The sequence below is a fragment of the Pelophylax lessonae genome, assembly GCF_965119305.1.
Source record: "Pelophylax lessonae genome assembly, chromosome: 1".
NCBI lineage: Eukaryota > Metazoa > Chordata > Amphibia > Anura > Ranidae > Pelophylax > Pelophylax lessonae.
In genome coordinates this window covers 695,383,619-695,401,032 of record NC_138768.1, presented here as the reverse complement: position 1 = coordinate 695,401,032, position 17,414 = coordinate 695,383,619, and the positions used below count along the sequence as shown (strand labels likewise).

The 17,414-nt window shown below is 43.9% G+C and overlaps 1 protein-coding gene across 4 annotated transcripts in view; it reads right to left on the bottom strand.

The window, feature by feature from the left end:
• Positions 1-7,081: 7,081 nt before the first annotated feature.
• The window catches only part of CLCN3 (chloride voltage-gated channel 3), a 198,086-nt gene continuing 187,753 nt past the window's right edge, over positions 7,082-17,414 (bottom strand). For 3 of the 4 annotated variants that reach the window (XM_082243985.1, XM_082243987.1, XM_082243986.1), the window contains one exon: positions 7,082-8,427. In XM_082243985.1, the coding sequence (XP_082100111.1) occupies positions 8,266-8,427 (162 nt within the window). In that variant the 3' untranslated portion in view covers positions 7,082-8,265. The remainder of the gene's footprint in view (positions 8,428-17,414) is intronic. The other variant, XM_082243988.1, reaches the window with a different exon arrangement.

Below are 17,414 nucleotides of genomic sequence, written 5' to 3'. Positions count from 1 at the left end.
GTGATCTGTTAGCGATGGTAAGGTTGATGTCACTCCGGTAAGCCTGTCATTGGTGACAAATTGTCAGTGACAAGATCGCTTGTGTGAAATCAATCTTAAGCTGCCCATACATGGATCAAAATTCAGCCAGTTAAGCAGGGCACCTGCACCCTATGATTGCCTTCTGTTCAACCAGCCTGTTTGATAAATGCCGCTCGATCAGCGTTGCCAGATGTAACTAGCAGTAGCTGGCACTGATCAGTAGATTCTGAAGGCCGGGAAGTTTCCCCGCTGTCAGACTACAATAGCTTAGTGAGTTTGATTCCCCCATCCAACTTATAAGTGTGGAGGGGGCAATTGAGTCATTTCTTTTTTTCATTTAACCTTCTGGTTGAACAAAAAAAACAGACATCTATGGCTAGCTTTACCATTTTTAGTCTAAGTGTAGGTGTACTGATGCAGAGTATGCAAGCCATCTCTCCACAGCCTTGTGTTGTTAGTACCCCCACAGTTGTTGTTAAGGTGAAACTAAAGCTGGGCAGACAGGTCTTTTTATTTATTTATTTATTTTTTTTTTCTTTCAGCTAGCGCACTGGACAAATAAAAAAACATATTCATCCATCCAAATAAATGAGCTGGATGAAGAAATCTCCACCGCTGAGCCATTGTATTATGACAGTGGGACACTCCATTGCGAGAATACAGTGATCAGCAGTTGTGGCCAATTGGTGGCAGCTGCTGATCAGCAAATGTTTTCCAACATTCCCATTTGACAGAAGTTGATTTATTGAAATACATTCACTAAACACATGCTATTGTTATTTATAAGCTGCCTGATGTACAACTGTGTGGTCCCTTTTTAGTTCAGATTTCCTTTATTCACTGCACAAAGCTGTATGTGACTGATATTGTACACCTAAGTCATGTAATTTACGGTCCCTTTAAAATGGCTAATTCTAGAAATTGCAGACATCTTTTTCCGTAGATAAAATAAGATTCCGATGTGTGTACATTTAATATCATCTTGGATCCAGTCTCATAACTTTACGTGACAGGAGGAGGGGCTGTGTGTTCTCTATACCTGGCTCTCACTTCCCTGGTGCCCAGCGCTGGTGTGGGACCATAGATGGAGGAGACACAGGAGAGGGGACATGAGTCAGAGCTGGTTGGCCATAGAAGCCAAAAAACAAAATATTATATGCAACTCTGTAAGGTAAATACATAATATTCAGTCCCTAAATTAACATCTAAATCACAGTGGCCTTTAAAGTAGTGAAGGACTGACCATGTGTTTTAACCACTGATAAAAGCAGAAAAGCTGGAACATTAATCATTTATTTTACTAACATACAGGCTTGTTAAACTAACCTTCTTTTGGACAGCTATCTTATTGCTTCCTTTAAGCTGAGCTCAGGCAGATATAAAACAAAGAACAATTTAATCCAGACTCACACTCATCAAGTACTGTATATGTAATATCAAACACTAAATCCACCTAAGCTGTAACACGTTTATGTCATTTCAAAACAGGGTTGACCTTATTAATGCTGCACTTTTAGTGTCTAATCAGAAACCTGGAATGGTGAGTGCTTGGCCAAGCTGTACTGCTTTATTGTACTGGAGTTCAGTAACTTAGTGGTTCTGTCTGGAAGTAATACATGAATCATAACAAAAGATGAACAGAACTGCCCAGCAAACTTACCTGCTCCTTCCCGAGTGGTTGTGATTCTCCTCCCTCTTCCTGGCTAACAGCCAGTTAAATCACTTCTCTATTCAGCCAATCAAGAAAGGGGTCTCATGACCCGCTTCCTGATTGGCTGGGAGAAAAATCTGTGTGATAATAGCAAATATTCATTCGCTATTGTCAGAACTGGGTGGGTTCAGGGCACAGTGCTCTGCGCCCACCCTTTTTGGAAGCCTCTTAGAGCCTCTGGCTCTAATCACGTGCTTCCAAAAAAAAATCCCCTATTGAACTCCATGTGTCCGGCGCCCCGCATGTAGATAAGGGAGCCGGGCGCTTGGACGGGGGGGGGGGGGCAGCGCCTCTGCACCCCTAATGGACAGGCCACCCCTGAGAAGCGGTGATGGGCATGACATCACTAGCAGCGGTGATGGGGTTGACATCAGTAGCAGTGGGGGGATAGAGGTGACTTCAATGGTGGTGGAGGAGGAATAGGGATGACATCTGTGGCGGCCTTGATGGGGGGTAGGGATGACATCAGTCGCGGGGATGGGGTTGACATCAGTGGCGGCGGTGATTGGGGGGGATTGATGGGGATGACATCAGTGGCAGCGGTGATGGGGGGGGATGGATGGGGATGACATCAGTGGCGGCGGTGATGGATGGGGATGACATCAGTGGCAGCGGTGATGGATGGGGATGACATCAGTGGGGGGGGGGGGGGGGGAGATAGAGGTGACTTCAGTGGTGGTGGAGGGATAGGGATGACATCTGTGGCGGCGGTGATGGGGAATTGGGATGACATTGATTGGGGGGGGGGGGGGGGGTGGTAGGGATGACATCAGTGGCGGCGGTGATGGGGGGATTGAGATGACATCAGTGCCGGCGGTGATGGGAGGATTGGGATGACATCAGTGGTGGCGGTGATGATGGGGATGGCATCAGTGGCAGCGGTGATGAGGGGAAGGGGATAGCATCAGTAGCGGTGGTGGGATAGAGGCGACTTCAGTGGTGGTGGAGGGATAGGCGTGACATCTGTGGCGGCGGTGATTGGGGGGGGGGGAGATAGGGATGACATCAGTGGCGGCGGTGATGGGGGGGGTAGGGATGACATCAGTGGCAGCGGCAATGGGTGAGTATGGGGATGACATCAGTGGCAGTGGTGATGGGGGAATAGGGATGACATCAGTGGCAGCGTTGATGGGGGGGAGATAGGGATGACATCAGTGGTGGGGGGGGATGGGGATGACGTCAGTGATGGGGAGGACATCAGTGGCAGCAGTGATGGGGAGGACATCAGTGGCGGTGGTGATGGAGGGATAGGGATGACATTAGTCCAGTGCCACTGATGTCATCCCTATCCCTCCAACACCACCACTGATGTCATTCCTATCCCCACCACCACTGCTTGATGGGAGGAGGGGAATGGGATCAGTCAGGCAGCGATGGGGGGGGGGGGGGTGGGATCAGTTGCAGAGGGATGGTGGTGGGGATGATGGGATCAGTCACAGAGGGATGGTGGTGGGGTGGATGGGATCAGTCACAGAGGGATGGTGGGGGGGCTAGGTGGATTCAGTTGGCAGAGGGATGGTGGTGGAGGATGGGATCAGTCGTAGAGGGATGGTGGTGGGGGGATGGGCCCAGTGACAGAGGAATGGTGTTGGGGGGGCTGGTATCTGGGACAGAGGAATGGTGGTGGGGAGGATGGGATTAGTCGCAGAGGGATGGTCTTGTGGACAGTTAAGATGAGATGAATCCTTTAGAAGCTTCTCCAGATAACCAATGCTATCTGAGAGCTCTAAATGGGGGGGGGGGGGGGGGGGGAGAAGAGGTTTTAGGATGGAAGCTAGCCTCTGTTTTTTGTGCCTTGTGTCTAGAGTAACAGGTGGCAGTGTAAACCATGGTTCATGAATGCAAAGTGCTGTGTAACTGAATTAGGTTTTTTTTTTTTTTTTTTTTTTTTTAGGAGTGCAAACATCCAATTTTTTACTTTAGCCCCGGAGGATTTGGCTGCTGAAAGACCAGGGGGTATTTTGCGATTCGGCACTGCATAATTTTAACAGACAATTGCGCGGTCGTGCGACGCTGTACCTAAACTAATTTGACGTCCTTTTTTTCCCACAAACAGAGCTTTCTTTTGGTGGTATTTGATCACCTGTGCGATTTTTTGATCATGCGCTATAAACAAAAAAAGAGCGTCAATTTTGCAAAAATAACAATATTTTTCACATTTTTTTTATATGAAATTCCCCCCCCAAAAAAATGTAAAAATCAAAATTTTTTAACATTTTCGGCCAATTTGTTTTATGCTACATAGGTTTGGTTAAAAAAAAAAAAAAAAAAAAAATCGCAAAAAGCGTATTTTGATTGGTTTGCGCAAAAGTTATTGCGTTTACTAACAAAGGGAAAGTATATGTACTTGCGGCGGTCAGCAAGTGGTTTAAAGAAAAGTTCCCCCCGTTTTTTTTTTTTTTTTCTTGGCATCAATCCAATGCCCTTCCTCTTCTATATTTAAAACTGCATATTTTTTTATAATACCCTTTTTTCCTTAGAGTATGGAGCACTTCCGGCTCCGGCCGCCTAGACCTAACTAGGCGATTTCCATGGGCTCATGGGAAACTGGCGTCATGTATCCCAGTAGTCCATGGGAATCACCTAATGCCAAAATCTTGCGCGATTTCCACACTGGAAATGACGCGAATGGGAGGAGAACCTTTTTTTTCTTCAATTCTGCATATATTTCAATAGCTTAACAAAAATGTTCCCAATGCCCAGGTGCACCTAATAGATCCTTTTTAAAAGCTAATCTATTCCTTTTTTTTGGTTGCGGGGCAACACTGCTTTCCCAGACTTCAATTACCTTCTGGGATTTTCTTGGATTGACAGGTTGCTATAGCAATGGGACAGGAACTTCAGCCGCCGCCATCGCTATAGCAATTTGTCAGGATAAAAGAGCGCCACGCAGTGGCATTACTTGCTCAGGCGGGAGATTAGGAGGTGCATGCTGGGTAGCCAGATGCACCGAATCCCAGAAAAAAAATAAGGACTTCAAATGCCACAGCAGAGATGGACCCTGCCAACTTCAGAGATCAGGTTTTTGAACATTTAACAGTAAGGACAACATTCATATCATTATCTAAATATTACATCTGAAATCAACCCAACTATGACCGAATATAAAAAAAAAAAAAATATTTGGGAACTGGATCTTCGTTTCAAAGCCAAATTTAAGTATCAAAAAAGCAAAATCAGTCATGGACCTTGTACAGATTGCCTCCATTTTCATAGTGTCACCCCTACTTTTTTTTCTCACAATAGTGCAGGTGTTTTATTATAACATAACAGTCTTCGTAGGCACCAGTCTGACCATACGGTTGAGTGCATGCTAATAGGCCACTCCTAGACACACCTTTTTTTTTTTTTAGAAGTACAAGTAGTTTGGATGAGAAGTGTGGCTGTTCATTTATGGCAGCATACAGAACAGATGTAGGACTTCAGGAAGCAGCATACTCAAGTATTCACAGAGAAAGGGTATTTTAGAAAAATTTCAAGTGCCAATAAGTTTAAAATCATAATATATAACCAAACATGACAATAAAATAAAATAGGCGTGCTTGCCCAATTAATGTAATCACCCAAAAAACATCTGAACACCACCCTTCAAGATAATTGGTTTACACATTAGGCCCCTTTCACACCAGTGGACTGATTGGGTCCGCCTGTTTGTATTTCAGGCGGACCTGATCGGACCACCCATTGTTCTATATGGGGAGGCGGATGTAAACAGACATGTATCCGTTTACACCCGCCTGCATCCGATCCATTCCCCATCTGTCTAGCGGATCAGATGACAGTCAGATGGAAATGGAGAGGTGATCCGTTTCCATATGACCACCCCATAGAGAACAGTGGGTGGTATCTGCTTCTGCTCCGCTATGCAGACAGATCCCCCCACTGACCAGGTGGATTTGCTTGATGGTGTCCACCTTGTGTGAAAGGTGCCTTATCTTCTGTTGATGGCTCATAATATCTGCATTTGAAAGTGTAGCTGCAATTGAACTTGTGTAGGCCTAAAGACATTATAACCATTACATAAAAGGCAGAACACACAAAACAGTGCTAGGTTCCCAAATAAGTTTATTTCCAGACTTTTCACAATACAGAATGTCTCATTTTCAGTAGTTGCTCTCAGTAATTTAAAGTTATTAACTTAATACAACTGACAAAATGCTCCAAGAATCTAATCCTTTCTAAATAACTGCTGACATACATAAGCAATCCTCACGGGCTACCACTGAGCAGGAGCATCTGGTTATAGAGAAATCACGTTCTCTGTAAGGCCTGAACCTTTAGAAATTATAGGAGATCTAAAAGCCAATACACAAAATGTCATATTCAGATATGTGGTCTAATAAAATAAAACCTTTAAATAAAATGAATACAACCCTGAAAGAAAAGTTTCAAGTGAATTGTGGGGCACATTTCCATCCATAATCTCTGGAACAATTGTGCACACTTAAGAGATCGTCTAAAAACAGCAATTGTTATAGCTGTTCATATTTTGCCATTGAGCTATGACTACTTTCATTTTAGTGTTGATGATCACATTTTATTGCTTTCTTAGAGGTATTTCATTTTTTCGGTTGCTAAATAGTATTAACAAAGTTGGCAAAACTGTGCTTCTAGTTCAAGCCTAGTTCGTAATCAAACAGAATGGAGATGATTTCTGTTCACGTTGCTTTAAGACCTGGGATCTATGGGTGTGAAGTAAATGTTACAAGAGTGAAGTGTAGCTAAAGTAGGGCTTACATTCTGGTAGACAGAGTGAAAAATGGTTAGAACTTCTCTGAGGTATTTCTAGCAGGATGGACCCCTGCTCGGCAGATTTAATGTCTGACAACACTGTCGCAAGAACAGGAAGTAAACACAAAAGCTCCCCAATAGGGTCACAGACTGCTATAAAGACACGGCACAGGTTCTAACCCTTCCCTGTGCTATCCAAAATAAAATGTTTTGGCTGGCATTTGACTTTATTTTGCCTAAAGATGTTTGATAAAGAAGTTGATAAAAATTATACATAACCCATTTCTCTTCCTCCACATCTCGATACCAAGAAGAAAATTTCTACCATCTCTCCACTCAGATCTTGCAGAAGAGAGTAGAAAATGTTTTAAATTCGCATTCTGAAGACTGGGCAAAGGTTCGGTTATCATCCCTGCTGAGCCATAGTGAAGCAATGTGGATAAGATTGGCATGGTAACTTTAGTGCAATTAATATGTATAATTTTCACTAGTTCCTTATCCATTTACTCACTATAAAAAAAAATTAAAAAGAACACTCAAGGAAAGAAAACATTTTGTGGGAGCTTTTTTCTCCATGGCAATTGGTTTGGGTGTTTTCTCCAAAACCTGATGAACCAAAAATTATTTTTAAGCATTTAAATATTACCAAAATCAAATATAATTAATCTCCAGTGTCAAATATAATCTAAAATTTCCTCCAGTTCAATCAATCAGTAGATCAATGACCACACTAGTTAGTGATGTGCGATTAGTGCAATTATAAATCAAGTTTCTCCTTCAATTGTTTTCCAAGTTCCCTGAAACTGTCATGACTGATTTAACATCGAACAGAATATAAATACAAAGGAACATTTTCCACGGTCACATCATTAAACTTCTAACATTATGTAGGTAGAGTAATTGTTCTCAGTGCCGGTTGTATAATTATGGTTGGTTGGTAATAACAGGTCAGGGTAAATGTATGTATTCCACGGGTTTCCTGAAGCATCATATAGTGCAGTGCTATAACCATCTCATGACAAACTGTCAGTTCATCCAGCTCTCATTATTACTCTGTCCTGTAGCGAGGTCAATGATCAGGGACATTTATCATAGTCTTAACACTGCAAAACATTAGTAAATTAAAGGGTTTCCCAGCATACAAAAATAAAATTGCATAAACCACTTCACACCATGGAACAGAGCACGATAATTTGAAACAATCCAGTTTTCTTAACTGTTGAGCCAAAGAAGTGCCATCTATCCTATGCATTTTTCAGCATCCCTGCACCAAGCCAACTGCTTTATGGCACAAACATATGTTGAGGATTCTTTGTGATAATGGCAGTATATCTCAATATGAGACTTTGCTGCATTAAGTGACTCCTCGTGGAGTAAATTGAGGAATGGGGGGTGGGGGGTTTGGGTGAGGAGTGATAGAAGAAGGTAGGGTATAGCGAGAAATTAAATCTGTCCTGGAATGTACAAAACGTAGTATAGTTATCGGACAGTAGATAGCATGAACACCAGATTTCCTTCAATGATAAAAAGGGTAGCAAGTCTTGAATAATGATGGCTCAATTCAGGATATTTCCTGTATACAACAGGGATACATTTGCCAAATCTAAAACAATCCTGTACCAGACTTGCCCTTTATTTCATGCTCTCACAGTCACAGTATTACACTGCCCTCTAGTGGCAAGTTATTCACAGCAGATGACCCAACACAGCTCAGCACCTTCTTCTGTAGTCGTGCAAGCAGGGAGACAACTTTGCTGTAAAACAGATCATCTTCATTTTTACCAATGTGCCAAATTACTCTATCAGGGTAGAGTGTTCTTCAACAAAAAAACCCCCTCTTCACTCTCTTCTTGCTCTTCTTCTTGGATTATGTTCAGTTGAACATTATTGACTCTGGGTCGTAGTTTGCCATTTGGGCCATATGACGGAGGATATCTTTTTTTGTGATAATGCCAAGGAGGCGTCTAAGAAAAAGAAAGAGGGTTAATAAATCAAAGACCTTATTAACAGGAGACATGAAGTTTTGGCTGCTGGATCATTATGTAAGAGGAAAGCGTCTATAATGCCGATAGCGGGATCATGTATGTTTAGAAAGGAGCAGACCACCACCAATAACATTATTGTGTTTTAGTAGCTTTGCTGATGATGTGCAGCAGCCTTCTCAACAGCAAAACATGCTTAATAAATTAAGAGATATGTGTATCATATTATAAGAGTATGAGTTCATTAAACAATCTTATACTTATCCTAAATCACTGGCTATTTACTGACCAAGAGCCATTATTAGACTAGCACATGGAATTGGTAAATCAAAGGTAGGTTAAGGACGCACAATTACGATTGTCAGCCTTATTAAAAAAAAAAAAAAAAAGGGCGTGGGAGATTAGAACCATTACTTGTATATGGTCCAAACAAACATGAAGATTACACTCAGTTTGGCAGTCTTATATAATAATACATCATTTATAGCCCTGTATCACATGACAAGCTCAATGTACACAGACAAACAATGAAGAAATTAAATATGGGAATCTACAGAGAGAAGACATTAAATTGTGACTATGTGATAGTTATCCTGATTACTATATTTAAACAACTTGGTTAGCTTAAATTTGAAAGAAATCTAGGTACAGGCCAATGCATCTTTATTAAAATATACTTCTAAATTAGACACATCGGGGGTAGCCATTCTGAGTGCCAAGGTACAATATACTAAATTCTACCCAGAGGACCATAAAATAGCTCTGCTTAATAGGAAGATTTTTCATGCTCTATTTACTTGGTTGAGGCCTTTTGAAACACTGCACCCTATATGCAAATGCTGCCAACATTTTGGGCCCATTCACACTATTGCATTGTGTTACGGCAATGGTGCAGGCAGTGCAATTCATTCTGACTGCACCTTAACAACAGACATGGGTTTGCTGCCAGAATGAAATGAAGGACTGTCAAAGGGACCCAAGTCGGTCAAGCTGCATGGTAGTTTTGAGGCAGGGAATTTAAGGATATTTAGTTCCATTTTAAGATATATCAGCAACCTGGATCCTGCATCTTAAAGTGGTAGTAGACTCCTTTTTTGAACTCGTACCTCCAGTTAAGCCTATAATAAGGTTTACCTATAGGTACAGTGAATATTCCCTAAATATGCAGTGTTTAGGAGATATTCACACTGGATGCATACTGTGCTGTCCCTTCCCCCTGAGCATTCGCGGGAGTGACATCATTGCGGCTCAGCCATTCAAAGGACCAGAGCCAGCAAACCCAGAAGGAAGACTGGAGGAAGATGGAAGCCCTGTCAGTGGCGACAGCACACTGCTGGAGGGCGTTGTTCTAAGCCAAGTATTTCATAATGTGCCAGTATGCGATGCATCCTAGCACATTATGCCATTGCCTTGCAGGGGGATTTTATTATTTTTTTTTTTAATGCTGTGTTTTACTAGCGCTTTAAATGTAGCTACACTTTCTGAAGTCTTCAAAATTGGCATAGCAGTACAAGATCTGAAAAACCTACCATTTCTTAACAGATTAGAGTAGGACGATTTCAGAGAAGGCCTCCCAGAAGTGCATGTAAATGAGCCTCTCCAAAGGAGATGTGACTTTTGGATATATACCATGTGATTCTTAAAGGGAATCTTAAAGAACTGAAGGCAAAATATTTCTTTGTAATTTTGAATAACGAGGGAGGGGAGGTTTAGAACCCATATCAGGAATTTTTTGCATCCCTGTCCTCCTTTACTTCCCCTAGATACAATGGGCAATAAGAGAAAATTCCTTCAAAGTAGTTGTCAGGGTCACCAGAATTAGTCACCGCTGGAAATTTCCTCTTTTTTCTGTTCTGGTGACTACTTAAAATTTGGGATTTTCTTTTACTTTTAAAAATAATGGCCAACAGGACTATTAGAGAGAAACCTCCAAAACATTTACAAAGACATCAATAAAAACCTGACAGGTGTTTCTAATCTCTTCTCAATCTAAAACAAAATGCTTTGCCTTCTGTTTTACTTTAACTACATCAAGATTAAACTACTACACAACAGGCACCTTGTGCTGCCTGCTGTAAATTCAGCTACTGAGCACCAGATACCCCGAATCTCAAAGACATTCTGGTAAACATGCATCAACCAACCTTCCTGGTCTGAAACCTGACTGGCCAGTCACTATATTGCAGACACTCCTGCCAATAGTGTGGTGCAGGAACTAGAACAACTGATATGTTCACATTAGAACATCCTTGGGATTATGGGCACCTGGGTACTAAATAGCCATTTAGTGCCATTTTATGCACATAAAATATTTTATTTTATAGGAAAGTACAGAAGTAAAAACCCTGCACTCATCAAGCTGCCCCCAACGTAATATTAGCCAATAAAAATTAAGCTTTGAAATCTGACAGTTGCTTTCTTAAATTTACTAGAGCAAGCAAGATAACATCACAAAGTGGAACATATCGAGCAGATGGCCTAATAGTTATGTTGGTTAGTCATTTCATTTGTGAGAGGAGGCATGAAATTCTTATATCAAACAGCAAAGCAAGTAAATGTGAAATGAATGTTTAACAGCAGCAAAATACAGCAGTTTTATTTAAAGCAACCAGCAGCACGCCTTTTTTAAAGCCAAGAAAAGATTGCTACACTGATGAAATTGATTAATCAAATCAGGAGGGAAAATTGAGCCATTGCCAATAGCAGCAGTTTTCCTATGTGTGTTTGCTTTTATTCTCTAACTTGTTCTCAAATCATGAAAGCGGTTACTAAGGAAGACTATAAACCATGCAAATTTCTTTCCTGCAACCCAAAGAAATCTGCACGATTGCCCCATCAACAGACAGTGCTAACAGAGAAATCCTCCCTGCCGAGACATTGTATTCTCCTGGTTGGGGGGGGGGGGGTTTGGGGAAAGCAGTCCTCGCCAGAAGACAGTCATTATTGATGAAAAGAAAAGAGAAAAGATCACTGGTGCCGCACATCCACAGAGTCCTACAGCGGTACGAGAAAGACAACCTCAGACTAGGCTCCCGCCAGGCCAACGCATTTTGTTCCACCCCCTGGAGCTTAGTCATAGGGAAAAGTCATTATTGCCAACGGCAATACCAGCTGCTAGCAATAACTGCAAGTAAATCCGGTAAGCTATTCATACTGAAGTTTGATCAACTTAATACATTTGCCTACCCATACACTGATCATATCTCACCCGATTCCTGCTGAACCAGCCAAGATTTGAACCATCTATGGCCGGCCTAAGGCAAGGCGTCTATTCTTCTCGCAATTAAGAACTGTCCTCTGGTATTTTATTTATAGGGAAATTAATTAATGCAACAAGGAATGTTGAATCTAGTGAAAAATTGGATTTTTGTCTTACCGTAAAATGCTTTTCTCTGATGTTCATTGATGGACACAGCTCTAGATCTTCTTGACCATTGGGTTATGCTGCCCCCTACAGGAGTAGGACACTAGGCAGGAAAAAAACGAGGCCTATGGGGCAGTCCCAGGGGGTATTCTCCCACTTCCTGCTATAGGTCTTCAGTTTTGTAACAAGCAGTGTCAGAATAACATATAACCCAACTCAATAGAGGGGTGGGTGCTGTATCAGTCAATGAACATAGGAGAAATAGATATTGCGGCAAGACAAAAATTATTTTTCATTCATTGACGGACACAGCTCCAGATTGCTTCTTGATCGTTGGGACGTCCCAAAGCAGTGTATAATGCTTCTTAACAGGGAAAGGAGGATCCTCACCCTTAACAAAATAGGCCTGCACCACCGTCTGCCTGATCCATCTGAAAATGGTCACAGCAGACGCAGCCAGCCCTTTACGAAGTCCATCCTTAGCGACAAATCGTGAGTCAGATTTCCTACATGACTCAGTCACCGCCAGATACACCCTGATTGTTCGAACCACATCCAGGGAATGCAAGACAAGCTCTTTAGGGTGTTTAGGCTTAGGCTCCATGTACACGGGACGTTGTTAAAAGTCCCTTTGAATGCTGGAATTTTTAGGACGTTTGAAACGTCCGTTCAGTCGCGTTTGTACCCGCGTTTAGCGGGCGTTTAGCAGCGTTTGCGGGCGTTTGCGTTTAGAAGCGTTCCTAGAGGTCAAAAAAATGATTCCCCTTTAAAATGGAAAAACGCGAACGCTAAACGCGGGTCATCGCGTTCAGACGCGTTTGTGCGTTTGAAACGCCGGGAAACACACGTTCGAAAGCAAATAATTGCGTTCTAAAAACAGTCCCTGAACGCAACTGCCTGCAAATGACTGTAAACGACCTGGTGTACATAGACAGATAAGATAAAATGTAGATGGGTTCAGGGGCTTCTGAAAAAAACGCCCAACTGCTCCTAAACGGCCATTTCCAGCGTCCCGTGTACATGGAGCCTTAGAACACAAGGAAGGCAACACAATGTCTTTATTTAAATGAAAACCAGAAATGACCTTAGAAAGGAACGCCTGGCAGGGACATAGTACTACTTTGTCTCTGTGGACCACCAGATAAGGGGAATGACAAGACAACGGAGCCAACTCCAATCCCCTGCCTGCAGAAGTAATAGCCACCAAGAAGGCTAGCTTCTGTGTCAAAGTGAGCAGCGGAATCTCTAATAGGTTCAAAAGGTGGTTTCTGAAGAACCAACAGCACCAAATTGAGGTCACACAGGGGCAACGAAGATCTTACCGGGGGAGCCAAGTGGTGGACCCCCTGGAAACAAGTATGAATCAAGGAGCGCGTAGCCAAAGGGTGTTGAAAGAAAATTACCAAGGCCAAAATGGCCCTTGATGGTACCCAAGGCAAAGCTTGATCTACCCTTTTTTGGAGGAATTCCAAAATGCTAGCCACAATAAAAGAACGGGGGAAACCCCCCTGAGCCTCACGTTACGTAATATACGCCTTCCAGACACGATGATAAATCTTCCTAGAAGTAGATTTTCTAGCTTTTACCAACGCGGGAATCACCGATTCTGACACCCCCCTATTCCTTAGCACCTGGCTTTCAATAGCCACGCCCTTAAAGCCAGCAGCTGTAAAGCAGGATGGAAGATCAGACCTTGAGCCACAAGATCTTCTCTGAGAGGGAGTCTCCAAGGGACATCGGTGACCAGCTGTATCACATTTGAGGACAAAGACCGGAAACCTGAAAACCTGGAAACCTGAGAGTCCACCACAGGTGGGACTGCCAGCTTTTTTAACAGGGACTCTGCAAAAGGGTACCTTCTAGCGAAACGCTTAGGCACCCCCCCCAACATTACATTTAGGTGAACCTCACTGACTCGTGACAATTTTTGTCAAAATAGGCGGGAAAGGGAAACACCCTTGTCGCCTCAGAGGATTTGCGGGTACCGAAACATACCGGCTCCCCAGACGCTGCAGTAGCAGCGTCTTCCAGTTTTAAAGTTTCCCGCACTGCTACAATCAGTGCATCCACTAGCGCCTTGTCGTGCGCAGCTGTAGTGGAAGAGGAATCATCCCCACTATCCGAGCACTCCGGGTACGTGGATGCAGACCCAGTAAAGGAGACTCGCATCTGCAGCGGCGAAATCAGCCTCAGAATCTGTTTTTCAGGACCATATCCACCTTGGACACTAGTGACTCCAGGACTGCCGTCATAGCAGACAAAGCAGACTGGGCCCCGCAGCCTCTGAGAGAGGGTCAGGTGGTGAAACATGCTCCAGGGGCTCCATGGTTAACCCAGGGACTACCTTAGGAAAAAGGGGAAAAAAAAAGACTCTGCTAAAAATTCCCACAGCTGCACAATCAGCACCGCAGCTCCCAGCTCACCAAGTTGCTGCTATAGCAGAGAAGAGGGAGAGCCATTTACCCCCCCCCCCCCCCAGGGACTCACTACACCGACCCAGGAAAAGAGCAGTGTTCAGCTGCACGCCGTGCGGCGATCAGAGAAAAGGAACTTCAAGAAAATGGCCGCTGGACTACACAAACCTGGCGCCGATAAATACAGCAGCCACCGACGGCTAAATGGTGGCTCCTGAGACCCCCAGAAAAGAATTGGCAGGAAGAGGGTGCCCCGGCAGGAGCCCACCAGAACCCACCCCCCAAAAACGCGCTTGTAGCAGCCGGGGACCCCCCCCCGCCCCCAGCATCCGCTGTTATCCCTAAAGCAGCCAGGTCTGTATGGACACCCCTGGGGGGGGGGAGCTAGATGTGGACAAATGGGGGGTGGTCCAAAGCAGGACCCCGATAAAATAGGGGGTGCTCTGCGGGAAGGATGGGAACTCGGGGGGGGGTCCGACCATCCCAGGGAGGGGCCCACGTCCACCCCAACAGGCCACCAGTCAAAGGGGGGGACACTACTTACCACACCATGGAAACCGGGTGGGCACCACTCCAGGCAGACCACTGCACCTTCTTGGAATGAGGGTGCTGCGGGCCAGAGGTACGCTGCGACTCAGGCCATAACCAGGTCTGAGCATCCTCAAGAGACGTTTAACTCGCCGGCCAGCCCCTGTCCAGTGGGGCTATGTTGTGGCTGACCTAGAGCAGAGCGGATTTTGGGTCGCACTAATAGGTGGAAAAAAATCAGTTTAAAAAGGAAAGGAGTGCCTACAGCAGGAAGTGGGAGTATACCCCCTGGGAATGCCCCACAGGCATGATAACTTTTTTTCCTGCCTAGTGTCCTACTCCTGTAGAGGGCAGTATAATCCAATGGTCAAGAAGATCTAGGAGCTTTGTCAATGAACAAAAGAAATTAAAGTACAGTATCTCACAAAAGTTACACATTTTTGTAAATATTTTATTATATCTTTTTATGTGACAACACTGAAGAAATGACACTCTGCTACAATGTAAAGTATTGAGTGTACAGCTTGTATAACCGTGTACATTTGCTGTCCCCTCAAAATAACTCAATACACAGCCATTAATGTCTAAACTGCTGGCAATAAAAGGAGTACACCTCTATGTGAAATTGTCCAAATTGGGCTCAAAGTGTCAAAATTTTGTGAGGCCACCATTATTTTCAAGCACTGCCTCAAGCTTCTTGAGCATTGAGTTCAGCAGCACTTCACAGGTTGCCACTGGAGTCCTCTTCCACTCCTCCATGACGACATCATGGAGCTGGTGAATGTTAGAGGCCTTGCACTCCTCCACCTTCCGTTTGAGGATGCCCCACAGATGCTCAATAGAGTTTAGGTCTAGAGACATGCTTGGCCAGTCCATCACCTTTACCCTCAGCTTCTTTAGTGAGGTGTGTTTGGGGTCGTTATATTAGAATACTGTCCCGCGGCCCAGTCTCCGAAAGGAGGGGATCATGCTCTGCTTCAGTATGTCACAGTACATGTTGGCATTCATGGTTCCCCCAATGAACTGTAGCTCCCCAGTGCTGGCAGCACTTATGCAGCCCCAGACCATGACACTCTCACCACCATGCTTGACTGTAGGCAAGACACACTTGTCTTTGTACTCCTCACCTGGATGCCGCCCACACCACGCTTGACACCATCTGAACCAAATAAGTTTATCTTGGTCTCATCAGACCACAGGACATGGTTCCAGTAATCCAAGTCCATAGTCTGTCTTCAGCAAACTGTTTGCAGGCTTTCTTGTGCATCATCTTTAGAAGAGGCTTCCTTCTGGGACGACAGCCATGCAGTGTGGGGCATATGGTCTGAGAACTGACAGGCTGACCTCCCTTCAACCTCTGCAGCAAAGTTGGCAGCACTATTTTCCAAAGACGACCTCTGGATAGGACGCTGAGTACGTTCACTTAACCTCTTTGAGCGACCATGACGAGGCCTGTTCTGAGTGGAACCTGTCTTGTTAAACCGCTGCATGGTCATGGCCACCGTGCTGCAGCCCTTTTTCAGGGTCTTGGAAATTTTCTCATAGCCTAGGCCATCTTTATGTAGTGCAACAATTCTTTTTTTCAGATCCTTTAGAGAGTTCTTTGCCATGAGGTGCCATGTTGAACTTTCATTAATTGTATGAGAGATCGAGAGTGACAACACAGAATTTAACACACCTGCTCCCCATTCACACCTGAGACCTTGTAACACTAACGAGTTACATGACACCGAGGAGGAAAAATGGCTTATTGGGCCCATTTTGGACATTTTCACTTAGGGGTGTACTCGCTTTTGTTGCCAGTGGTTTAGAAATGAATGGCTGTGTGTTGAGTAATTTTGAGGGGACAGCAAATTTACACTGTTATACAAGCTGTACACTCACTACTTTACATTGTAGCAAAGTGTAATTTCTTCAGTGTTGTCACATGAAAAGATAGAATAAAATATACAAAAATGGGAGGGGTGTACTCACTTTTGTGAGATACTGCAAAATGTCGAAGTTGGAAAATCTACATTTGGGGTTATTTCTAATGCTGCAGAATGATTTAACCTTTTGTTGCCAATCAGAATATTTCAAACACAGGGATTTAAATTTGCTAGCAGTTCATTCGGTGACTGCCAACATGAGAAAACATTTCTCACCTACTGTATGTAGCTTCAGCCTTAATGCATTATATTTCAAGGTATAGGAATTAGTGCCTTTCTAGAAGCATTTACTAAAAAAAAAAAAAAAAAAAAATGATCATCAGGGCTAATAAATGGCGACGAATGGCTGTGTTTACATTAGGGCAGCAAGCTTAGTAAAGCTATAGGAGGGCTACAATTAAGAGATAAAGACAGAATACGGAAAAGCACTTGTGTACCTTAAAAGTGAAGTTCCGCCTCCCAGAAGTGGGGAAGGGTGCCAGTCAAAAACAGGTACCCATTCCCCCCCTCCCCCCTGAAAGGTGCCAAATGTGGCACCGGAGGAGGGGGGGGAAGCAAATGAGCGGAAGTTCCACTTTTGGGTGGAACTCCGCTTTAACCACTTCCCGCAAACCGACGTACCTGCGCGTCTACTTGCAGAAGTGGTTGTACCGGGATGATGCCTGTTATCCCAGCGAGCGGGAAGGGACACCCCCCTTCCCGCGGCTCTGTCTACCATTTGCGTTTGAAAGACCA